Source organism: Rana temporaria, chromosome 1 (genome assembly GCF_905171775.1).
Source record: "Rana temporaria chromosome 1, aRanTem1.1, whole genome shotgun sequence".
NCBI classification, from domain to species: Eukaryota; Metazoa; Chordata; class Amphibia; order Anura; family Ranidae; genus Rana; species Rana temporaria.
Window position 1 is genome coordinate 546095031 of NC_053489.1, and position 26204 is coordinate 546121234.

General features: G+C 40.9%; 1 protein-coding gene across 1 annotated transcript in view; it reads left to right on the forward strand.

Annotated features, from left to right (window-relative positions):
* Window positions 1-1571: 1571 nt before the first annotated feature.
* GALNTL6 (polypeptide N-acetylgalactosaminyltransferase like 6) overlaps window positions 1572-26204 on the forward strand; it is a 1588031-nt gene continuing 1563398 nt past the window's right edge. Inside the window, exon 1 of the mRNA XM_040333316.1 lies at window positions 1572-2897. Within this exon, the coding sequence (XP_040189250.1) occupies window positions 2643-2897 (255 nt within the window). The 5' untranslated portion in view covers window positions 1572-2642. The remainder of the gene's footprint in view (window positions 2898-26204) is intronic.

Here is a 26204-nt window from a genome sequence, read left to right on the forward strand (position 1 = left end):
GAGGAGGATCTTGGCAAGAAGAGGTAAGTATAAAATGTTTGGTATTTTTTGTTATTAAAAAAGAACAAGACATAAATTCTGTACCCACAGTTGATTCGCAATTATCACAAGTGGGTGGTCACAGGGTGCAATGCTCTGTGCTCCGAGCCCAACCCTTTTGAAGCCAATTAGAGCCTCCAGCTCTAATCATGTGCTTCACAAAAAAAAAACATAGAACTCTATGCGTCAGGCGCCCTGCATGTAGATTAGAGTATGGCGCCCCTTATGGATGGACTGCCGCTGGTCCTGCACGTTTTTGGTGCCTAATGATTGGCCAGGGGCAGACTGACAACTCATGGGGCCCCCGGGCAGTAGGAGATTATGGGGCCCCCGGGCAATAGGAGATTATGGGGCCCCAGGGCAATAGGAGATTATGGGGCCCCCGGACAATAGATTATGGGGTCCCTGGGCAATAGGAGATTATGGGGCCCCAAGGCAATAGATTTTGGGGCCACACGGTATACACACATATACATTATACACACACACATACAGCATATGTGTGCGAGTGAGTGAGTGAGAAACTTGTAAAGCGCAACACATGCAAACTATTGCATTAGGGTGTGCACCCCAAAGCTCAAACACATATACGCGTATACAGTATATACTGCTGGCGTCAGTAGAGCAGTGGACAATGTCAGTAAGGCAGATTTTGGTGTCAGTGGGGCAGTGGATTGCGTCAGTAGTTTTTATTTTTACTATTTTATTTTTTATTATTTTTTACAATTTTATTTTTTGAATTGATTTTTACAATTTTTTATATTTATATTTACATTTTTTTTTATTCGTTTTTTTTTTACAATTTCGTTTAGGAGCCCCATTAGGGCGCTTTGGTGAAATATCATGGGTTCAAACAGGGGGCATTTTCAGCAGACAAGGTGATTCGGGTGTGCCCAGGCACACCCTGTGAGCACGCTTATGACATACAGTATACATATATAGTATACACACACATAATGTATACATATACAGTACACATACAGTATACACACACAGTATACATGCACAGAATACACACACACACTGAAAGGGTACTGGAGAGGCGGGGCAGCTATAATCTTGTGTTTTTTTTTTAAAACACAGATTTTTCCCTGGTTTTACTGAGGCTGGCAACCCTGATGAGGGCCCCCTAGTAGCATGGGGCCCTCGGGCACTGCCCGAATGGTCAGTCCGCCCCCGTGTATGGCTCAATTTGCACCGCTCTGAATTTACATGTCATTTGTACTTTGCGGCGACTCCTGTACAAATGACATGCGATGCAGCAAAACGCATCAGTGTGAACCAGGTCGGTGTGAATGAGCCTTAAAATCCATCCTTCTTCTACAAAATAAAAACGCATTTAGCAAATACTCGCTGCGCGGACAAGTCGCTGCGCGGACAAGTCGCAGCTAACGTCGCGAAGCTAGCTCCTATAGTATTCACGTGAGCGTACAGCGACAATGTGAAGCCTAGACATGAAATAAAGGGATGACAAGGTGCAGCCTCCTCCTCCTTTTTTTTGCTGGAGAGCCACATGGCAGCAGCATGTTAATACCCTCGGAGACAGGAGAAGCAGCATCCTCTGAGCAGCATCCTCTGAGCAGCATCCTCTGAGCTGAGCATCCTCTGAGCTGAGCATCCTCTGAGCTGAGGAGCAGAGCCAGCTGCCTGAGTATTTAGTCCCAGTGTTCATATCCCCACCTCCCCCTTCCTCCACTCCTACATCAGCCTCCGTGTCTCAGCATCAGCATCAGCAGCAGCAATACGGAGACAAGTGGAGTGAGCCTGCTGATCGCACACAGCACAGCACCGAGCAAGTGATCGGCAGCCTCCAACATGTCATATCCAACCGCTGAGATCACTTGAAAAGTTGGGGGGACGCAAGTGAACCTGGAAGTTGTCGGATCGCCTCTCCTGCTGATGATCGGAGGCTTCTTCCTGACGCTGTCAAAGGCTTGGTGTGGAAGGAGATGATTTGTGTGCTGCTTGCTGGTTCCATGGACTGTGCAGCGTGACAGCATCGCCTCGATCCTCCCTGCACCACCTCCTCCTCCTCATCATCATCCTCATCATCAGTCCTCCTCCTCTCCAGCTTGTTTATAGAGCAGAGTGGGACTGGGAGGGATTGGAAGCGCCGGTATACAGCTCATCCACGTGTTTTCCACCAGTAGGGACTGGAGTTCTGCACACATCTGCCTCTGTGTACTGGGAGAGAGAGATAGGAGGATCTCATTGTGTCTCACGATCTGAAGATATTGTCGGGGATCGATCAGGGCATTGTGTGCTATTGTCGGCTGCTTGTGCCCTGCACCGATGGGCACAGGGATCTATTCAAAGTAGGGAGTGCTGTCCAGGACAACTCTTTGCTTTGTAGTTCATCTACCTGCTTAGGATCTTCTTCTTGACAGGTTGGCAAAAAGCAATGAAACTTTAGAATGTATTGTAAACTCTCTCTTTCACCTGCACCATCCCAAAAAAAAACTTTGACACTGGCTGTCCCATTAAAAAGCTGAGATCTGATTGGCTTGCCACCAAGCACTGATACACGTGGCTTTTTCTTATAAAGGGAATTATTTTATTATTTTATTTGCCAAGGATGTCACCTAATTGATTGTGGATCTCAAATGTACAAAAAAAGCTTCCCCTGGTTCACCCAACTGCTAAAAGTTGGCTGCTCCCCATCTTCTGGGAAATCTTTGTGGATTATTCAAGTTCAACGACCATTGGCACACTTTTCTACTGCCATGAAGAGGAAGCAGAAAAGGTTCTTTCAGATGGTTTTGCTCTTTACTGTGGCTTTAATTTTCCTGCCCAATATTGGTCTTTGGTCGTTATATAAGGAGAAACAGCTCATGAAATCCACGGATGGAGCAGATCAGGTAAGCCACATGGAACTTCATTGCTTGGCCCTGCTGGGCAGAGATTCTGCCTAGTCTTTCAATCTGCTCGTTGTAATCAGAATAAGATCAATAGGTAATGCTTCCTCAATAGGTAATGCAATCTACAAGGCTTCTCTTTGTATGTGATGAGAATGTTGCCCTGGGAAACTTCAGAGTAGCAGGTGATGGGCTGACTATGGAGGAACATGAAGGCAAGGCTGTCTTAAGGAGAGGGCACACCTGGGCACTGCCCATGGGCCCCAGCTGCATGAGGGGCCCCTGCACTTTCCACAAAGCAGCTTGTCTTTAAGCCCACGCTGCCCCAAAATTGGGGGGGGGGCCATGATGGCACAGAGAGTGATAGATACACAGGGGAGGCAGTCTGCCTCCTACCTACTTGATGTCTGTTTACCTGTATGTCATCATTGTAGGGGCCCCAGAGCATTACTTTGCCCAGGGGCCCATAATGCTATTAAGACGGCCCTGCATGAAGATGCCTGTAGCAACCAGAACCATCTGTCCTTTTTAGTGTTGGTTAGAAATTAAGTTGGACTGGTTGCTTTGGACCACATCATCACCTTGTCATTGATCCATTTCTTATCAAACGGTTTGTCTTGTGTTAGCTTAAAAAGCTTGTTGTAAAGACTTACAAAAAAAAAAAAGACTATATCAAAGTGTTTGGTGTTTAGTACAAGTGTAGAGGAATCGTGTGTATATTGCTTGCTTTTAAATAATCATGGGATTGTGTGAAGGTATATGTTATTTTATGAGGTATTAAAATGAACCTACATTAAAAACCGAACCTACATTAAAAACTGAACCTACATTAAAAACTGTAAAAACAGAATTGAGCCCCGGGTGCCTTGAGGTACCGAATCATAAATGTAGTTATCATTTAGTGACCATGGGAGTCCGGGATGCGTAATGTGCAAAGTCCTCGGAGCCAAGTTGGAGCTGTGACCCAAGTTCTCTTACCTGTTTATAGATATAGATTCATAGGTGTGCGCAGCCTATTGCATTATGGTGTGCACCCCAAAGCTCAAACACATATGCGTGTATGTGTGCATGTGTATACATACTGACGGTGTCAGTAGAGCCGTAGATGGTGTCCTAAGGGAAAATATTGGTGTCAGTAGGGCAGTGGATGGTGTTAGTAGTTTTCATTTTTTATATATTTTATTATTTTTTTACAATTTTATTTAGGAGAAAAAAAAATAAAAAAAAAATATTTGGTGAAATGTCAGGGGTCTAAAACAGGGGGAATATGAGCCACGTGGGGGTGATTAGACACACCTGGCACACCCTGTGTGCACGCATATGTATAGATTATTGATATTAAAGGGGTTTTCCACCTTTTTTTTAAGTTTATTAAAAGTCAGCAGCTACAAAAAGTGTAGCTGCTGGCTTTTAATAAACTGACACTTACCTGCTCCATGGCTCCAGCTCCTCGCCGGCCGGGGCTCCGCTCCTCGCCCCCCCCTCTAGTGTGGGCACCCGGCAGTGATAGCTTTCGGCTTCACGGCCAGGCACCGACTGTGCATGCACGAGCGGCAGTGCACATGCGCGAGCGGCGCGGCGCCGTCCGATTGGACAGGCGCTCGCCTACAGGGAGGGGCTGTGAAAAGGCGATTAAGCTAATCGCCTTTCCAGCCCCTCGGCGGAAGGAGGAAGTGGGACAGGAAGTCCCCTTCTCCTGAAGCCCCCACTCCCCCCCCTCAAAAAATTACATGCCAAATGTGGCATGTAAGGGGGCGAGGAGTGGGTTAAGAGGAAGTTCCATTTTTAGGTGGAACTCCTCTTTAAATCAAGAGGATAGATTTCTGCAGACACTTCTAAGCACTTGCATTTCACTTTAGATATCATTGTAGAAACTTTTATTTGGAAGTTTTGATTGCTGGACAAGGCAATATTTAGTCTATCAATACATTAGGACCTTATTGCTTAAAGGAGAAGTACAGCCACAACTTGTTTGGCTGTACTTCTGTGAATCACAGGAGTGCAGATCGCTCTGTACTCCTGTGACCTGTTTTTAGCAGACAGCGGGCTGAAACCCATTGTCAGATGACGTCACAGAGGCAGTCCAGGCTCGGAAAAGATCATGATCCGCCCACATGCCTCAGCCTCTCACTGAGCCCCTGAGAGCCTGAGCCAGCTACTCCCACCCCTCCACAGCCCAGTGCACCAGTGAGCGGGAGGGGGGCAGAGCATAGAGCCAGTGACTGACAGTCCTTAGCTCTCTGCTCAGGGAGCTCTGAAAAACTGAACGATCAACGGTGTTTGATTGATCCGTTCTCAGCCTTATGCCCCGTACACATGTCCGCACGTGTGCACGGGGCATAAGGCTGAGAACGGAGCAAAAGTTCCCATCGGAAATCCCGAGGGTAAGATTTGAACCTCTCAGGTTAAGAAAAAAGTACAAAGGGGTTAGGGGTGTACCATCATCCTAGTATCGAAGATAAAGTTGACGGGTTCAGGGAATCCCCAGAAACCCTGAAAGCCGACAGACAATGAGTGGGCGGGGAGGACTATACCGGTACGGGGTAAAGTGTTTATACTCAACCAGAGTGATACAAAAGAGTAATTTTTAAAAAGATTTATTCACAAAATATACAAACAGACCCAATGATGTTTGTCTCATGGCACTTATGGTTCACCCGTACCCCCTCCTTATCTCTGAAGGGATTGTACATCTGGTGACCTAATCGCTGTATATGTACTGTATTTTAAATGTATTGTCTGTTCTTTTTAAAATATATTTTTTATGTATATTTTGTGAATAAATCTTTTTAAAAATTACTCTTTTGTATCACTCTGGTTGAGTATAAACACTTTACCCCGTACAGTCCTCCCCGCCCACTCATTGTCTGTCGGCTTTTAGGGTTTCTGGGAAATCCCGAGGGGAAAGCCGAGAACCTGCTCGGGCAATCTTTGTTCCTACATACAGATGGTTTCCCTGAAAGGAAAACTGCGATGGCGCTTTGGTCGTGAATCCCGGCCGTGTGTATGCTCCCCATAGGAAAACTGCCAAAAACCGCCAGGCAAAAGTCAGCCGGTTTCCCGGTGGGAAAAAAGAGAGCTGGTCCTCTTTTTTTGTCCGGCGTTTTTTGGCCAGTTTTCCCGTCGGATTCCCGGCCAAAAGCTCTCCTCGCAGTTTCCCCGTCAGGTAAACCGGTCATGTGTACGAGGAATTAGAGCAAGTCGGTGACAGATGCAGCATCCATCTAGATAAGTATATATATATAGATATATATATATATATATATATAGATATATATATAGATAGATATATAGATAGATAGATAGATAGATAGATAGATAGATAGATAGATATTTATATATATATATATATATATATATATATATATATATATATATATATATATATATATATATATATATATATATTTATATATAGCAAAAAAATTCCCATAGTTCTTTTTTTAACAAATAATGAAATACTATTCTTTTGCTGTATTCTTCTATATTTTGAAATAGCACCCAAAATTGCTGCCTACACTGGGTTTGCACGATAAACACACTTTAAGAAACTATTGGTGGCTTTGGTTAGTCATTTGTAGCAATTTGTAGCATTGCTGATGCATTAACACATAGCAAAGACTGGAATATCACATGCTTTGTAAATGTAATCTGAAATATTTACATATTCTACCTTGTATTTACAAACTCCACTACTACACCTCTTATAGTAACAATTATTGAATCAAACAGCTTATGGTACTTGTCACTAAAATATTTTAGTCTATTGCTAAATGTTGGTGAACTTCCATTCGCTTAAAGTTTCCCATTATTCTCATAAACATTGTTTGAACCGGAGACAGGTTCCCTTCACCAAGAAGGAAAATACTCTATTACCCAATCAACCAATATGTGTCATGTTCTCATTAAAAAAAAAAAAAAAAAAAAAAAGTTTAGAAGCTGAGACTGTTTGACAGGGGAATCTCTGAAACAGAGCAGCCCCCATACTTATTTGTGGTGCAGTAGACAGAAATACGCATAATAATAATTGAGAATCCTGATTGGATCTACATATCATGTTTCTGACAGTGCCTGGATAATCTGCTTCCTTGCTGTCAACTTTCATTTTTCATTTTCAGTTGTTATTCCTTCAGCTTCTAAGACAAGGCAGTGATATCTCTTCATTTGAACATGAACTATGAATCTGTTGTGTCCAAATTAAAACCAGGAACTATTGCATATTGATAAGCAGGGTTTATTGGTGTTACAAAGTTGCAGCTGATGAATACTAAGTAATAACCGCGTCCTTTTAACTGGGCTAGCATTTATAGGCATGCACATTGATAGCAAGGCTAGATATAGAAATAGTATTGGCTTTTTCTGCAACATTTGTAGCCTTTTGTATGTGCAACTGTAATGTTTCAAATCTATTAGAAATGAGATCTGTTTAAGGGGAAAAGCACTACTTCTATGGGTTTCCGTGAATCTGTAGTCTAGAATATGACCGGGGGGTACGAGAGCAGGGGCGGACTGACCGTTCGGGCACTTGGGCACTGCGTTTTATTGATGGATATATTATTGCACAACCCATGTGTTTTTTATCATGTCCTTTTACCTACATTTTAAGCAAACTTGTCCCAAAATAAGCAGCTTAGTAGTTAATACACCTGTCTCGCAGCACTAGGGTTCTTGGCTCAAATCTTGGTTACTGTGTTGAGTTTGCATGTTTTCTCTGTGCTTGTATGGGTTTCCTCAAATACAGTGAAACCTTGGATTACAAGCATAATCCATTCCAGGAAAATGCTCGTAATCCAAAGCATTCACATATCAAAGAGAGTTTCCCCATAGAAGTCAATGGAAACAGAAATAATTTGTTCCGCATTGACTTCAATGGCATGCAATACCGCATGTGGCCAGAGGTGGGGGGCGCCGGAGAGCCTCAGAACCACTCAAAAAGGCCAGAGGACAGCTTGGCTGAACTCGGAAAACCTCAGAAAGGTTCAGGAATGGAGTATTTCCAAGTTTTTCCAAATATTTCCAAGCACTTTCAAATGGCTCCGAACGGCTCTGCTCGGCTCTGCTCAGCTCTGGCGCCCCCCTACCTCAGATCAAACGCGGTACTGCACACCGATGTGGCTTGAATCCTGCTTGTTTTGCGAGAGAACACTTGCAAACCAAGTCAGGATTTAAAAAAAAAACAATGCTCATATTGCGAAACGCTTGTTAACCCCGTTACTCGCAATCTGAGGTTTCACTGTACTTGGACCTAATGGGGCAGATCCACAACAGAATTACGCCTATCGTATCTATTGATACGCCGCATAATTTTAAAGTTCCTGCGTCGTATCTTTGTTTTGTATCTACAAAACAAGATACGACAGCATCTGGGATCGATCCGACAGGCGTACGTCTTAGTACGCCATCGGATCTTAGGTGCATTTTTTCCACCGGCCGCTAGGTGGCCTTTCCGTCGAATTCCGCGTTGAGTATGCACATTAGCTAGTTACGACGATCCACGAACGTACGTCCGGCCGGCGCATTTTTTTACGTCATTTGCGTTCGGCTTTTTCCGCCGTATAGTTACCCCTGCTATTATGAGGCGTACTTAATGATAAGTATGGCCGTCGTTCCCGTGTCAAATTTAGAATTTTTTACGTTGTTTGCGTAAGTCATTCGCGAATAGGGATTTGCGTAGAATGACGTCACCGTCGTAAGCCTTGGCTGGTTCCGGTTAAATTTCGAGCATGCGCACTGGGATACCCCCATGGATGGCGCATGCGCCGTTCAAAAAACTTCATTTACGTCGGGTCACGACGTATTTGCATAAAACACGCCCCCATCACATCCATTTGAATTCCGCGCCCTTACGCCGCCAAAGATACACTACGCCGCCGTAACTTACGGCGCAAATTCTTTGAGGATTCGGAAAAAAACAAAAGTTACGGCGGCATAGTGTATCTTAGATACGCTACGCCCGGCGGAGAGAAGCGCTGATCTACGTGGATCTTCCCCAATATGTGTATGAGATAAGGACCATAAGGGTCGAATCTCTAGGCAAATAGACTGTGCACTTTGTAAGTACAGCTGCTCCAGAGATTAGTAAATGATTAGTAAATGAGATGAAGCTTTGCAAAGAATGCCCAATCACATGCAAAAAAACAAACAAAAAAACAGCATTTGCTTGCGCATGATTGGGTAATGAAAGTCAACAGAGCTTTCCCTAATTTACTAAGCTCAACTGCACTTCCAAAGTGCAGAGTCTATTAAATTCACCCCTTAGGCCCCATACACACCATAGAATCTATCCGCAGATAAATCCCATCAAATGGGTTTCTGCGGATAGATCCTATGGTGTGTACACGCCAACGGATATTTATCTGCAGAGAAATCTCCCCTGGGATGGATTTCCAGCAGATGGATATTTGCTGACATGCACAACAAATCCATCTGCTGGAATCCATTCCAACGGATGGATCCGCTCGTCTGTACAGACTTACCGGATCCATCCGTCTAAAGGGATTCCCCGCACGCGTCGTAATGATTTGACGCATGCGTGGAATTCCTTATATGACAGCGTCGCGCCCGTCGCCGCGTCATAATAGCGGCGACGGCGCGACACGTCATCGGCAGAGGATTTCAGCGCGGATTTCAATGCGATGGTGTGTACACGCCATCGCATAGAAATCCTCTGAAATCCTCGAGAGGATTTATCCGCGGATACGGTCCGCTGGACCGTATCTGCGGATAAATCCTCTCGTGTGTATGGGGCCTCAGATTGCAAGCTGCTTGCAGGGACTGATGTGAATGTGCAATATGGGCTATTTAAATTGTTGGCACTAGAAAAAAAAAACTACTAGTGCTTACCTTCCTCTGAAAATGCTAGTTACCAGGTTATTGGGGCCCACAGACTTCAACACTTTTGTATCATAGAGCAATTGATCTATTGGAAGTATGCAGATTAGGAAAGACAGAAATTATTATTTGCATTCTTGTTTCAGGTTAGTAAATTAAAGTGTTCAATTTTAAAGGCTCAGGATGAAAACCAAGCAACTAGCATTTTGTAAAAAAAAAAGTGGTTAGCAATAACAGATTGTTTCTCACATGGTAGTTCTATAAAAAATAATATTTTATGTGAATTTCTAAAATGTGTTTAAGATGCTCTTCTATGAAAACAAATGAGTTTTTCCTAAGTGTCAAGGTGGCATGTAAGCTTAGTTTCTGCGATGACAGCTGTCATAGATACCAACTGAAGTTAAGGTCAGTTAGAGAACAGTATCAAAGAAAATAAAAAACTTAAAGTTCCTTACATATTCTCATCCTGTCATATGAGTATAACACAGCCGCTAAGATCTGTAGATACTTTGCACAGCTCTTCAGCTTGTGTGGCACTATCCTGCTATTTTATTATTTTGCAGGAAAAATCTGAGTAACGGGTCTAATGCAAGCTCTAAATGATAGGCAAAGACCTGATCTAGAGCTAAACTACTAACAGTATTGGCATTGAAAGAAGAGGCGAGTAAAAATCCTTCCCCCTGTAATTGACTCGAAAGATCATTAAAAAAAAATATTGTCAAATCCTTTTAGAAATGTTCTCCTGTATTTGAATCATAGTGACAGTGGCAACATTTTATAATAATCTTTTTTTTTTATATGATCTTTTCTTTTTTTTTTTACATAGCCCAACATAAGATAAGGGCTTTGTACACTGGAAATACTTTAAATATAAAGTGTACAGATACCAAGACTATCATAGCCCCCAACTGTCCCTGATTTCGAGGGACTGTCCCTGATTTGGAGCAATGTCCCTCTGTCCCTCTTTCCTCCTCATCTGTCCCTCATTTTGGTCTGATCTATATAGATGCATCTGTTTTCCAGCACTAAACCTTTCATCTGATTTCTAAATTGCTACATTTGTAAATTTCAAAAGCCAACATAAAGGAATAGTAGTGGTAAAAAAAAGCACTTGTGGGTTTAACCAATCTTGTTCTCTTGTACAATTCTCCTTTAAGGGGGCGTGGCTAGGGGTGTGTCCTATGCGTACATACTTTTGCTGATAGGTGTACCTCATTCCCATCCCAAAAAGTTGGGAGGTATGGGACTACGAACACAACATTTTAACAAACTCATAGCAAGTAGTAATAGGTCCTAATAGCCATATCTGAGCTTTCTAGCTGTATGTAATATAATGTTATTTATTCTTTAAAGTGGTTGTAAACCCACTTTTTTTTACTTTTACGTACAGGTAAGCCTATAATAAGGCTTACCTGTAGGTATAAAGAATATCTCCTAAACCTGCACAGTTTAGGAGATATTCCCCTCGCAATGCGCTGCTGACTGAAGCGGCGCATGCGTAGGGGGGATCCTCGGCTAAAGGACCGGCAGCCGCTGGACCTTACCGAATTTAAATCTCCTGCGCGCACGTGCGGGAGTGACGTCATCGCCGCTCCAGCCAATCACAGCGCTGGAGCGGCGATACCCGGAAGACACGCCGGAGCAAGATGATTTCTCGCTCGGCGTGAACCAGGTAAGTTTTACACACCTCGTTCCGAGGTAAGTATTTCATAATGAGCTAATATGCGGTGCATATTAGCTCATTATGACTTTTGCCTTGCAGGAGAAATTTTTTTTTTTTTGATGCGGGTTTACAACCGCTTTAAGTAATATAAAATTCCTCACTAATAAAAAAATACCCTGAAAAGCATTTTATTTAATTAAAGTACTCACAAACAGGTGTTTTCAGGATCATTGAGCAGCACTTTCTCAAATATCTGGTTGGGAAGCACATACTGAGAAGGTACTGTGATCACCTTGTTTGAGACTGCATGTCCCAATATTCCTACCACCATTCCCCATCCTCCTAGACCTGTCCTCAGTAACACATTAGAGGAGGAGCAATGGCAAAGACTTGCATGCTGGGGCTTCACGGCTGCCTTTGTGTGTTCACGGGCAATGTATACAGCTTTAGTCCTAGGCTGGAGCAAATATGCAAGCAAATACATCAGCAGTATAAATAGCACAAGATCACAAAAAAGACTCACAAGATGGGTTTCAGTTAGTTCCTAACAGCCTACAAGAACATTGTTTTCTGCTCGTATGTTTTCTGTGTCTATATTGGGTATTTTGTGTCTTTATTGGGCATTTTGAAGATGCATTTCTCCAAAATGCCTACAGCTACAGAAGTGAGTATGTTTTTTTTTTTTACTTTCAAAGAGCTGCTTTTGCTTGTTCGGAATATGTAACTATTTTAATGTGCATGGTTTTGGCAACTGTTCGCTAAAATACTAAAACAACAGACGTCTGCTAACAAAGTTAACACATTTGTTTGATGTAGCCATCCAAAGAGAAATGCATTACTTATGTGCATGAGGATTTTTATGCAGGGGGGGGGGATTAGGGAGTCTAGATATAGTATATTATTTGGATCCTTTGTTTGATGACAGCAGTATTTGTATTGTTCTGAGCCGGGACACTAAACTGATATGGTGTTTGGGTCTATTCACATCTATGCATTTTAATGTACACATTCTGATGCATAACAATACATCTATATAGGGTAGTCATTGTTTTTAATGGGACTAGATTACATACATCAGTATGATATGTTGATGTTGGGTTTTCCATTTCTGATGTGTTGATGAGCGTTATCGAGTCTATTAATGGCAATGCGTGAAAATGTACATGCAAAGGTGTGAATGTAGCATTAAATAGCTTAACATGGTGGTTTCAATTTGATATTTTCAGTTTAAACATTTAATTGACTGACATCATATCCAGAATATACATTTCTTATTGTATGGCTATCTCTCCTTCACTACATCATATTGACTGACTGCACTGCTTTTTAAATACTCCCCAATGAAAGCGACTGATGAGATAAGGTTTAAACCAATTAGGATCCTCCCCAGATAATAGGTAATTTGGACATTGGAAGAGCTAGTTATAATGCACACAAATGTATCAGCTTGTTGGGAAGTTTCCATACAGCCTAATCAGGTTTTTTCCCTTCTCAATGAGAAGTATGAGCTTCTCCTAGTTCAGACCTATTCTGAGTATTTGACATTTTTAGGAAAAGCCCTGGCCGTCACAGGAGCATAACTGAGGCCTCATACACACGACCGAGAAACTCGACAGAATCCATCAAGAAACTTGGTGAGAGAGCTTTTTTGCCGCAGAAAATGGTCGTGTGTACATTTTTCATCGAGGAAACTGTCGAGGAACTCGACGAGAACAAGTTCTCTTTTTCCTCGACAGGAGTCTCAATTTCCTTGTCGTGTTCCTCGTCGGGCTGGTTTTCGCCGAGAAACTCGAGCGTGTGTATGCTAAGAAACCTGCGCATGCTCAGAATAAAGTATGAGACGGGAGTAAAAGTAGCGTTTGTAATGGAGATAACACATTTTTCACGCTGTAACAGACTGAAAAGTGCAAATCGTCTCTTACCAAACTTTTACTTAACACGCAGTAACATGAGATTAGCGAAAGCAGCCCCAAGGGTTGTGCCAGTGGAATCGAACTTCCCCTGCCATTGTATGTGTTGTACGTCACCGCGTTTGAGAATGAGGAGATTTTGTCTTGACCGTGTGTACGCAAAGCAAGCCTGTCGAGTTCCTCGACAAGCCTAACAAGGAACTCGTCGAGGAAAACAATGTGTCTTTTCCGACGAGTTCCTCGGTCGTGTGTACGAGGCCTGAGTATTGGTCAGAGGTAAGGATACATCATAAAAATACACCTCTTCAACTGAAAGGGTTAACGACTTTTTAAGTTATAATGAGCTTTTAATGCAAGTAGCGTCTGTTGGAGTTCTTCTTTAAGATTACGATGTTTTATTTTTACATACAGTATGTGAGATGAGAAATAATGTATGCTGAGAGGTATAATTAAAATAGAAAACAGTTGATTAAATACATATCTAACTTCCTCATTATAAACAATACAGGACGTCAGTTCTTGAGTTTATTTACTGTACAAAGCATGCAGCCATTTGAATAAGCAGTATTAGAACAATATCAAAATTACAGTAGGTTGAACTTGATGGGCTTCGGTTCTTTTTCAACTCTTTGTTGCTATGTTACAAGGAGTGTGAAATGACAAATACAGACAGTTAATCAATCATACAAATATCTGCACTCCGACAATACCAAGGGGAATGATGGAGACAATGACATTTGTTCTCAGATTTTATCAATTTTTATAAACACAATCAATCAATATGAATAGGATCATGGCAGCCATTTGCTATGTATAAACCTGTAATCAGATGATGAACTGTTGTCTTGAAATAAAAAAATAAAATAAAATTCTAAAAACAATGAAGGAATATGAATTGCCAAAGGTTGTCCTCAATAGGTAGGTGAAAAAAAAGTAATTTCATATATGGAAACTACAGCAGCTAAATACATGTGGTGATTCTTTGTGGCAAGGTCAGTGGCAGCGCTCGGACGGCCAACATCTTTCCCGAGGGTTACTTCAGGGTATCGCAGCTCCAGCGCTGTGATTGGCCGGAGCCGCGATGACGTCAGTCCCGCGCATGCACATGGGATCCGTCAGTCACGGCACGGTCTTCTTTACAAACAGCTCGATCGCTGTTGCTGAATTGCGCCTGCGCCCTTGTCTAAGGCGCATAACTATTGCTGTCATTTCCAACCACTGCTGAATTTTGAATTTCTGCAATGCTGGGATTTAATATGGGATTGTGCACATTCATTAGATCATGCTCAGTGACAAGAATTATTGTGCCCCAAAAATTTTTTAATTACATAGGATGATGTAATATTGTATTTTAGACTGGGACTTTCATGAAACCATTAATAGAAAATAGAAAATCACAGCAGTTTCCTTAGCAGCATAATTGCTAGTTATACAGCATTATGAGATTATTATACAAAGCATTTTAAAGTGGTTTGAAGGAGGACTCACCACTTACAGGAAACATAGCCAAAGAGGGACATAGTGACTGCTACTGCTGATTACTTATCATGCAGTTACTTGTTCCTTGGCTATCGTGTTGATGCTCTGGGTTCAACACCTTAAAAATAATTACATAATTATATAATTTGTAATTAAATCATCTTTACCATTCTGAAGCTTCCCTCCAACCACTTTGCATAATATTTTATATATACTGTGATTCTGTACTTGCCAAATATGCTGCAGAAATCTCCCTCCGCTGAGTCTGGCTACAGCCATTTTAACTGTGGGCAGCTGAAGCTGCTGCCTGTTCACTTCCTGGTTTTACACAGACACACACCTCCAGCTCTGCAGCCCTGCAGCTCTCATTGGCCCTCTTATAACTCACCCCCCCCCTCCCTTCCTGGCAAACTCTCACGAGAGAGAGAGAGAGCTGTGCATGATGTCAGAAGCCAAGGCTAATGACCAGACAAGAAACAGGAAGTGGGCTGTACAGGCATACCCCACTTTTAAGTACACAATGGGGTTTATTTAGTAAAGCTGGAAAGCGCAAAATAAGGCTCACTTCTGCATAGAAACAAATGAGCTTCCAGGTTTTATTACCAGGCTTAATTGAACAAGCTGGAGTTAGAAGCTCATTAGTTTTGATGCAGAAGTGAGCCTGATATTGCGATTTCCAGCATTAATAAATAAACCCCATTGTGTACTTAAAAGCGGGGTATGCCTGTATAAGGTATTTACTTGCAGAAAAAAAAATGGTACTATCCAAAGGTAAAACAACAAGGGCAGAAGATTTAATAGATGGAAAGTTGAAAAAAATGACTGAAGGTCCGCTTTAAGTCACTAACGTAGAAAAAGCAAACTAAATAGGGCTTCTATCCCTTCTAACCCTTTTTCTGGGTAAGTGACTAAAAAACTGCTGGTAAGTATAATAGCTAGGCAACTAATATTTTCAGGAGGTCATCAAAGGCCATTCCATTTTTCTCTTTTTGAAGGTTTACTTTAAAAAGAAAGTTTTGCAGGTATAAAGCCTAGGCTATTCTGGTAGGTAAATCTCCAAAAACTCAGGTAGTGTCAGAGCTTATTCCTATCTTGCCCCCCACACACATTGCTTTAGGCCAGGGATCTTCAAACTACGGCCCTCCAGTTCAGGAACTACAATTCCCATCATGCCTAGTCATGTCTGTGAATGTCAGAGGTTTACAATGCCTCATGGGATGTGTAGTTCCGCAACAGCTGGATGGCCGTAGTTTGAGGATCTCTGCTTTAGGCCCATCACTAGCCAATAGAAATGCACAGGAGGAAGAAATGGGTTGAAAAGATTTGGCAGAAAAAAAGCCTTTCAGAACTGACTGAGATTCTGCTGTAACTGCAACTGTAATGCCACATGATAATGATTTTGGTCGGACAAAGGTCCGACCGTGTGTACGAGGCTTTAGGATGTTGCTGAAAATGTATGCAGGCACCCCTATGCTAACACTAAATTTGTGCTCAATGGAGACAATAAAGCCTCGTACACACGACCGAGAAACTCGACGGGCGAAACACATCGTTTTGCTCGTCGAGTTCCTTGTGAAGCAGTCGAGGAACTCGACAAGCCAATTTTCTCCATTCCCGTCAAGGAAATAGAGAACTTGCTCTCTTTTTGGCTCGTCGAGTTTCTCGACAGTTTCCTCGATGGAAATGTACACACGACCAGTTTCCTCGGAAAAAAAAATCTCGCAGCAAGTTTCTTGCTGTTTTTTTGCCGAGAAACTCGGTCGTGTGTACGAGGCCTAACAGTGCATTGGTGCTCAACAGAAATACAATGCATGATCATTGCTCACTGGAAAATATTTTTTTTGCTCTTCTAGGGCTCATCTACACCAGCTGTGCCTTCTGAAAAATGATCTGCACTAGATTTATTTTCAAAAGGCATTTAGTGGCATTTATGTCCCCCCCTCAAAACTTGTTTTAACCCCTAAACCCCACGCCACCATGCTGCAAACCCCTAAACCCACCGCCACCCTTTGGTCAACTTCTGCTATTGTTGGTTGATTTTAACATTGGTTCTAAGCACGCGTGTTTGTACTTTGGACTAAAGTCCGATTGACATCTGTACAAACAATCAGATTTTTCACCGTAGGACTTTCGTTGCCGAAAAGTTTCTCAGTTTGCAGAGCGAACATTTGTCCGATGAAAACCGAAAAAGTTTGTCCGATGGAGCGTACACACGGTCAGATTTCTTGGAAAACCTGTTCATTTTGAAGTTTGTTGTCAAAAAGTCTGATCATGTGTATGGGCCTTAAGTAAAATCTTGTTTGGTAGGGGGGTGCCAAAAAAGGGAAAGTGTCATCTCTTCTCTCCAGCCGCGAGCTGATTACTGGGGGGGCGGGCAGAAGGGCCCCTGGGGACATTCGGACCACTTACATGTGTAATGCCTGTAACCCCCTGGTGACGGCCCTGGTGGGTCAGCAGTAATACAACAGCTAAAACTAGATGCACCTTTTTTTGTTTTTCTATCTGCAACGCTAATTTACTAGGTTACAAGGCGTGTGAAATGACAAACACAGACGATTAATCAGTCATACAAATATCTGTACTAAGACAGTTCCAAGGAGAATGACAGAGACAATGACATTCGTTTTCAGATTTTATCAATCTTTATGAACACCATCAATCAATAGGAATAGAATTATTGTTGGCAGTTGCAAACTGTTCTAATAGTATACTCTTGGGACATGTATAAACTTGTAACCATAGATACATTAAAGTGTTGTCTTCAAATGTTAAAAAAAGTTCCTTCTGTGTAATACAATAATGCTGTTTAAATTGTTTATTTCACTCGCTGTGCTGTCAGAGCTGGATTAAAGTATATGTAAACCCTGACAATAAATGTACTTTATTTGCTTCCTTCTGGTCTGTTAAACATACCATTGAAAGCAGCATTTTATTATATCTGTTCGATAAGTGCGAAAAAGAGCTGTTTATATAGCCAGAATTCTTTTGAGGTGAGAACTTTCTGTGCTCTTTGCCTCTGGACTGTTATCAGGGATTATTTCTCTCTATCTCTGTTGACTACAAAATACCTCCCCCCACATTATGGAAGGGGTGTTATATAGTCCTAACGCAGGTCCTTCTTAAGGTGAAAATGCTGCTTTTACTAGAGACAATAAAGTTCTCACCTTAAGACAGGACATGTGTTCCTGGCAGGACCATGAGGTGAAAGTAAAAAAGAAAAAAGTATGAAAAAGAAAAGGAACGCAGCCACCATAGATAAGAAGGAAGGTATCTGCAATGTATAGACATTTTGTTCTTGGGTTTAGATACCCTTTAATACTTAGGCTCACTGAGCCAATTGCCTTGTGGCACTGCTTTTCTTCTCTACTAAAACTGATTAATTAGCCCTGGTATTGGAACTAGCCCTGGTATTGAAGTAATAACATCAGATATCATGTCCACGTAAGGCAAGGTGAGTTTGGGGGCAGAAAGTGATAAAGAATAAAGTATGGCCACTTGGCATTTGCATGGTGGATGCAGAATATGCAGGGGCAGTAATAATGAGCATAGTTATGGGTTATAGAGCCTATAGGATTACTAAGGGATTTAAACTACAAAAATGGTCATATAGCAAAAATGTCTAGGCCAGGCATGTCCAAAGTCCGTCCCGCGTTCCAGTTTCAAGTGGCCCCACTGGTAATTTGGATATATATCTTTCGCGGCCCCAACGAATCCCAGACTGCTGCGGGGGGCACAAAAGATATATACCAGTATTTATCGGTGCCGCGTAGGGGACAGGGGTGGGGAAGGATGAGTGCCGACAGATTACATAAAGGAGAATCTCTGGTTTACTCGGTGGTCCCGTCTCCTGGGCAGCCATTGGACGACTGTTTTGTCTCTCATAGGAGGCAGGACTTTGTATTAAAGAGGTCACAAGTAAACAGGAGATTCTTCTGTATGTAATCTGTTGGCACTCGTCCCTGTCCCCTTCGAGGCTGGGCATCGATCAGGCTGCATTGGTGGCAGTGGTGAGGCTGCAGATGGACACTGATTAGGCTGAATTGATGGGCACTGACCCTTATTTTGCTTCACAGTTCTTTATTTAAAATGTACGTGTTTTCCTGAAACTTTCCTCTTAAAGTGCGTGTTATACGCTGATAAATATGGTATATCCAAATAACACGCCCTAGCTCATCCTTAGTCCTGAGCAGCACTCTGGGATTCGTTGGGGGCCACAAAATATATATATATAATAATAATAATAATATTAATATTATTATTATCCAATTAACACGCCCAAGCTCATCTCTTCACCACACACAGCCACGAAGGCAGGAGAATTCTTGTTGGGCAGTGTATTACTGCTCGAATGAACACACTTAGACCAAATTTTAAGGGTTCAAAGAATGTCAGGCAAAATGGTCGGCCCTCACGCACGTTCACTTCATCAAATCTGGCCCTCTTTGAAAAAAGTTTGGACACCCCTGGTCTAGGCAATTTGTCATTTTATCTCTGCTGATTGGAAAGATACAACTATGGACTGGTTGATCATCCCCTATATTAGAAGTCATATAACCAAATTCCTAGGTTTATGTTTAATTGACGGGCCACCATGGAATCCCAAAACAGTGGTTCCAGCATCCAAGGCAAGTGCTTTAAATCTTCTGTTTGATTTTGGTTTTATTACTTGGTTACCCAGCATTTTAGTGATGTCTAAAAAAAAAAAAAAAAAACATCTGTGGGAGTCTGTTTTCCTTTCAAGTTGACAGTGTACATTCTATTTACAAATCAACATTTCTTTTTTATTCATTTAATCTTGATTGTGTCTGAAATCTGTAACGGTATAAAAATATAAGCGTATTCATACAATTAAAAGTATTGTTATCGGATACTTGGAAGCATGACAATCTCAGCTTTCTTTGGGTACCAGTAACAACTTTGGATAGACTTGTGCATCACCATCACCATAAAAGAGGATATTAGCCAGTTGGAATATTCAGCCAACAACACTGTGTTCTTCCTAAGTACTGAATTTCTGTTATGTGTATTCATAGGTGTGCGCAGCCTATTGCATTAGGGTGTGCACCCCAAAGCTCAAACACATATGTATATGTGCATGTGTATACAGTATATATTGCCAGTATCAGTAAAGCAGTGGACGATGTCAGTAGGGCAGAGTTTGGTGTCGGTGGGGCAGTGGACGGTGTCAGTAGTTTTTATTTTTACTATTTTATTTTTTATAATTTTTTACAATTACATTTTTCATAATTTTTTTACACTTGTTTTTATTATTATTTATAAAAAAAAATATATATTTTTTTCCATTTTTTAGGAGCCCCATTATGTCAGTAGGGCAGAGTTTGGTGTCAGTAGTTTTTATTTTTACTATTTTATTGTTTATTATTTTTGACAATTATTTTTTTTCCATTTTTTTTTTACTATTTTTTTAATTATTATTTATAATGTTATTTTTTCTATTTTTTTTTAGGAGCCTCATTATGTCAGTAGAGCAGAGTTTGGTGTCAGTGGGGCAGTGGACGGTGTCAGTAGTTTTTTTTTTTTACAATTAATATTTTTTTATTATTTTTTACAAAAAATGTTCAATTATTATTTATAATTGTATTTCTTTAATATTTAATTTTTTTAATTTTTCTAGGAGCCCCATTAGGGGGCTTTGGTGAAATATCACACGTCTAAACAGGGGGCATCTGCAGTATACAAGGTGATTAGGGTGTGCCTTGGCACACCCAGAGCGCACGCCTATGTGTGTATTTCTTTTATGACTGGCTGTGTTCAATAATGATCTGAACACTGGACTACATTTTCATATATGCAGAAAACCCCTCCAGAACCACTGTAGTCTTACATAGGGTGTATATCACTCTTATTGAAGGCGTACACATGAAAGTGTGAGCAGCGCCAAAGAAAAATTAAGTGCAAATCACAAAGTGCAAAAAAATAAAAGTTTCATAAATAAACCTATGTGTATATTTTTTTTATAAATTCAAATGAAACAGTCCAAATAATGGAAAAGTTTGTGTCCTCATTGGAAGTAAAAATTCAGTTTACTGATTCAGTAGCCACTGTGGTCAATCATAATCCTTCATCAGCATAAAACATATGTCACCAAGTGTGCCAAAACACTGCCACCGTTGCCCACTCACAAGCTCCTAAGTTGCGTAAGAAAGCAGAAAAACATGATGATGAATAGGCAAAAGGTTGCCACTGTCTAGATAATTAGCTCTTGGAGAGGACACCTTTCAACCACTGTTTTAGTATCTGGAAGGAGTGCTTGCCGTTAAATGACTTTTTAAATTTGGCCACGCTTTCTTACTTTTCTTACTTACATTTTCTGCTTCAGCTTCTCAACATCAGCTTCAGTCTTTACTGCATTTTATCGTTCATTGAAGATCTTTTCCATGTATTTCCTGTATGCTGGATCTTTGTATGCAATGGGGGTTATTTACGAAAGGCAAACCCACTTTGCACTACAAGTGCAAACTACTGAAACGAGGGGAAGCTCTGCTGATTTTATCATCCAACCATGTGCAAGCTAAAATGCTGTTTTTTATTTTCCTTGCATGTCCCCCTCCTATCTACAGCGACTGCACTTCCACTTGTAGTTTGCACTTGTAGTGCAAAGTGAATTTGCCTTTCGTAAATAACCCCTAATATCTTCAAACACCTATGTGCATTCTGGGATACAGCTAATCCAAGCGAGTTGTCTTCTTCACTACTCTGGCACTGCACACTGTAAATGTATTGGTTCTGTTAGGTTAGTATATTGATCTATTTTGCAAGCTGCCTTATTCACGTCTCTAACGCTGACTTTTCTTAGGCCCCTTTCACATGTACGGATCCTGTGAGGATCCGTACATGTCTCATCCGCTTGCTCAGCGGGGATCACTCCATTGATCCCCGCTGAGCCGGCAGATGACAGGGCGGTCCCTGCGCACTGTGCAGGGAGCGCCCTGTCAGATCTTCACTCTTCCCTATGGGGGATCGGATGAACATGGTCCGTCTGTCCGCGTTCACCCGATCCGATCCGCAGATGGATGGAAAAAAAGGATTTTCCTCCGTCTGAAAATCGGACCATAGCTGATACCGAGGAGATCGGGACACCCACTATCCCATAGGGATTAATGTATGTCCGTATTTCATCCGAAAACAGATGGATGAAATACAGACATACTGTCCGCATGTGTGAAAGGGCCCTTAGAATACATGAAAGTGTCAGCTGATTGTGAAATTTTGTTTTCAAATGAATAGTGCCTTGCCTATCTCAATTGTTAACAAATGCCGCTTGCTTTTGTTTCTTTTTAAAAGTGCAAAATGTATTTCACTGAATTATTTTAGCTTTGGGGAGCTATTGACCAAAAAATCAAGACCAGACAAAATTTCTCTACTGAGAGTATTTATTGACGTTTGTTGTAGCTCAGAGACATCCCAATGATTGCTTTCCCTTTCTAAACTTGATGACCTAATATCACGCATTGTTATTTTTATTATTATTACTACATTTATTGCATAGTTTGCAAGTAGAAAGAAAGTCCGGATCTCAAAGCTTACAGTTATGTATGATTTAAGGATCTTATAAAGAAGACGTATGTACCATGATGTGTAAAGCAGCCACAATGCAAACCATTAGCAAATCATTCCCTTACCTACAGATTTTTTAGTTCTTTGTTACCAGTAATATCTGCGGAGCAGAACAAACAATACAACAGAACTAATCTGTAAAGTATTATGAAGGTATTGTGTGCTATGGCCTTGACCAATTATTTGACACTGTAGTGTGTGTTTATACTGAGCAAAGGCTGATTAGATTTATAAAAAGATGAATGGTTTAAATGTTTGTACTGAATAGAGACCAGATCAATCACACAGAAATATTGGTTACAAACATCAGCAATATACTTTAGAAAAGCAGGCGGAAAATATGTCCCTAGAGGCCGGTAATAGCTGAAGATTTACAGACTTCACTGTTTAAGCTTGGTAGTCTAATCCTTAAGTTCCAGGCTCTTAGCAGCCCTAGAGAACTATTGTTCTAAATCACTCCCTTAATTTAGAGTATTGAGAATGTTTTAATCCTGATCAGCTACAGATTTCTTTTCTTTCTTTTTTTTTACTTATATGAAAAAATAGTCTTGGGGGTTTGCTGAATCTCATATATTCACTTACGTCCCAGAGATAGTGTCTCAACTGACTTTTTCATTTTATTTTTATTTAACTCATAATTCCTCCTGTGTCTGTATGTTACAGACCACTGAACAGATTTGATTATTATGTGCCTGAAAACGACCTATCATTAAAATCTGTGGTGTACATTAATCAATAGGGCACTTGTCAGCATTATACAATCTCATTACTCTTTTGAATAAAAACTACCTGTTTCTTGCTATAAATAAAAACTTGATGTTTCCAGCTCCCAGCTTATGTAGCCTAGATCACATCTTTTTTTTTTGCTTGTTACTGTAGCCTGCAGGCTTGTTCCAGAAGTGAAGGGATGGGAGCAAAATGCAACCTAGGAATGGCAGATTGCATATTTCTGTCCACAGAGGTTTTATTTTAATCAGAGAGCAGAATATATTGAGGTAAAAGGATCAAAACGGACATTAAATCACATTTAAAGGGCCACTTCTACTTTGGCACACTTCACCTTCCTTTCCATGTGAAGGCTGGGATTGGTTCTAACAGTGGTCACATGAGCAGGAGTCAGTGGAACAGCCTGGCCAGTGTGATGGAAACAAGCAGTGAGCATGCTCCCGCCACACAACCCCAGGCAGCTATGGATGCATATGTACGGCAACTGGGAGGTAAAGCCTACTTTTGTCACTGCATTTGTGGTTAGGCAAGAGGTTAATTCTCTAAAAATCAAGAGTGCATGGGGTGGTTTGTGAAATGAAAGAAGAGAAACAGCTGAATAGTACAGACTTTAAAAGAAGGCAAAATATGGTGGCACAGTGATGTGGTGGGTAGCACTCTCGCCTAGCAGTAAAAAGGGTAGTTGGTTCAAATCCTAAACACAACACTACCTGCCTGGAGGTTACATGTTCTCCCTGTGCCTGCGTGGGTTTCCTCCCACACTCCTGGTAGGCTATTTGGCTTATGTCTAAATTGGCCCTAGTATATGAATGTAAGTTAGGGACTTTAGATTGTAAGCTCCTCGAGGGTAGGGACCAATGTGACCGTTCAACGTTAAAGGGGTTGTAAAGGTTCATTTTTATTTTCTAAATAGGTTCCTTTAAGCTAGTGCTCATTGAACAACGAGGAAATAGAGAACATGTTCTCTATTTGGCTCGACGAGGAACTCGTCGGCTTCCTCGGCCGAAAGTGTACACACGCCGGGTTTCTCGGCAGAATTCAGTTCCGATCGAGTTTCTGGCTGAATTCTGCCGAGAAACTCGGTCGTGTGTATGGGGCCTAAGCTGAACCCTTGAAAGTTTGGGATGATTACATGTTTTTGAAGTTATATAAAAGTAATTGACAATGAAAACTCAAGTACTGGATAACTCAGTGAAAGGTATAAAGGCAACTAAAAATGTCATCTCTGCCTTCGACAACATTGTTTTATGATCTTTTGAAAGCTTTGCTATAACATATTTTAATTAATATTTACTCTGAAAATAAAGTCTAGTAAGGTTACACTACTTGTCTCTCTGCACTGATTAAATCTAAACATAAAGAATATTTTTTTTTTATATTTGCTAGGTGATTTGGCTACTTAAAAGAAAAATCTTAATGTTGACATGTGGTATTGTTTTTACAGGACTCAGTAAGAATAATATTGTATCATAGTATTGTCATCTTTTGTAATATATACATATATATATATATATATATATATATATATATATATATATATATATATATATATATATATATTTGCAATTTCATAGAATATAGGTAAATAATTTAAAACATATTTCCTGTTTACTAGTCTTCCTACATGTTTAATGTAAGAAGCATGATTCTTTCCTTTTACAGCAGATGGCGCTATGTCCCAAATTGTATCAGGCAGGGAAATGTATTGCATCTCATTCTATCATTACTTTTAAAGGATATTGTTGTCCATAATATGTATGCATTTTTTTTCCTGATTACTTAAAACCCAATCTTACATAACAAACATAATTTACTGTGCTCTGTGATTATTTGTTCATAATCATTTGTATAGTGATTATGCTTGCTTTAAAATTTGCTTAGTTTGATTAGTAATAGTGCACTCAGATCTTGGCTTGGATTTCAGCCCTCTGCATAGTGTAGAAAACACCATTCAGTTTTAATAAGACAGTGATTTTAGTGCATGTCTTATTGAACTGCTCAGTAAGCTTTTGTTTATGATTACCTAAGTGCTGTATAGAGCACTAGTGCATGCACATTCAAGCATATTCACCAAGACAAAAAGCTAAGTGCTAAGTGAATGATCCTGTAAAAAGAATTCAAAAATCTTCTTTTTATTGTCTTTGTTTTATCTACTCTAATCCGGCAAAAAGTAAAACTCTGACTGGCTGTTTTTACTTCACCGTTGCAGATCATTAATGCTCTGCATACTGACTTCTGAAAGACAGTCCTTCAGGAGAGATACTGGAACATGAAGTCAATGAACTGGAGACCTACAGGACAGATAGAATGTCTAGCTGGGCTTCCCTGCAGAATAAGCAATTCCTCTTACCTCCTTATCCCTAGTGGCCCTAGATAGATGGCTGCCTATTAATGAAACTGGGTTACTGTACACTAAGTTGAATGCTTTATTTTTTGAAACAGCTTACAACCAAGAATCTGATCCATAAAACATAAGAATTCCTTGTGTTTATAGGGGAAAACAGATTTTCGAACATCAGGAACCAGTGTTATAGTTTTGCCAAACTCACTGCCTGACTCACTTTGATGCTTCATAGATCACTGAGCTCAAGTAACTTCATAAAGATAGAGATCAATCCCAGTGGTCAATCCATGCGGTGTGGTGCAGAAACCTTACACAGTGCTAACATTTTGTTCTTTCCGTGATCTAATGTTAGTCCTCAGTAACCACATTAACAAGCAGAAAATGGGCTTTACAATAAGCTGACCTCTTAGTTTGCTCTACTCCTTTCTTCCAGTTTAAATTGGCAGTTTTTTCAGGTTTTTAAACGCATCCTCTGAGACATTGCACAAAAAGCTGAGAAAACGAGCTGAACAATGGATTTACACTGTAGGACCCTTTTGTGTGTGTGTGGGGGGGGGGGGTTGTTTGAGAACAAATTTTGTTGTGATGTTATGTGTTTTTCTTTTACTATTTCACTTTTTTGTTTGTCAATGAGTAACCTTGAGTTAGTTATTCACATGGCGGAGAGAGAGGAGGAAATATAAGAGAGAGTGCAAAAGAGAGGAGAAGAGAGATAAAGGGGAGAGAGATACAGGGAAGGAGGATGATGATGAGGGAGGAGGAGAGGGAAGGAGGAGAAG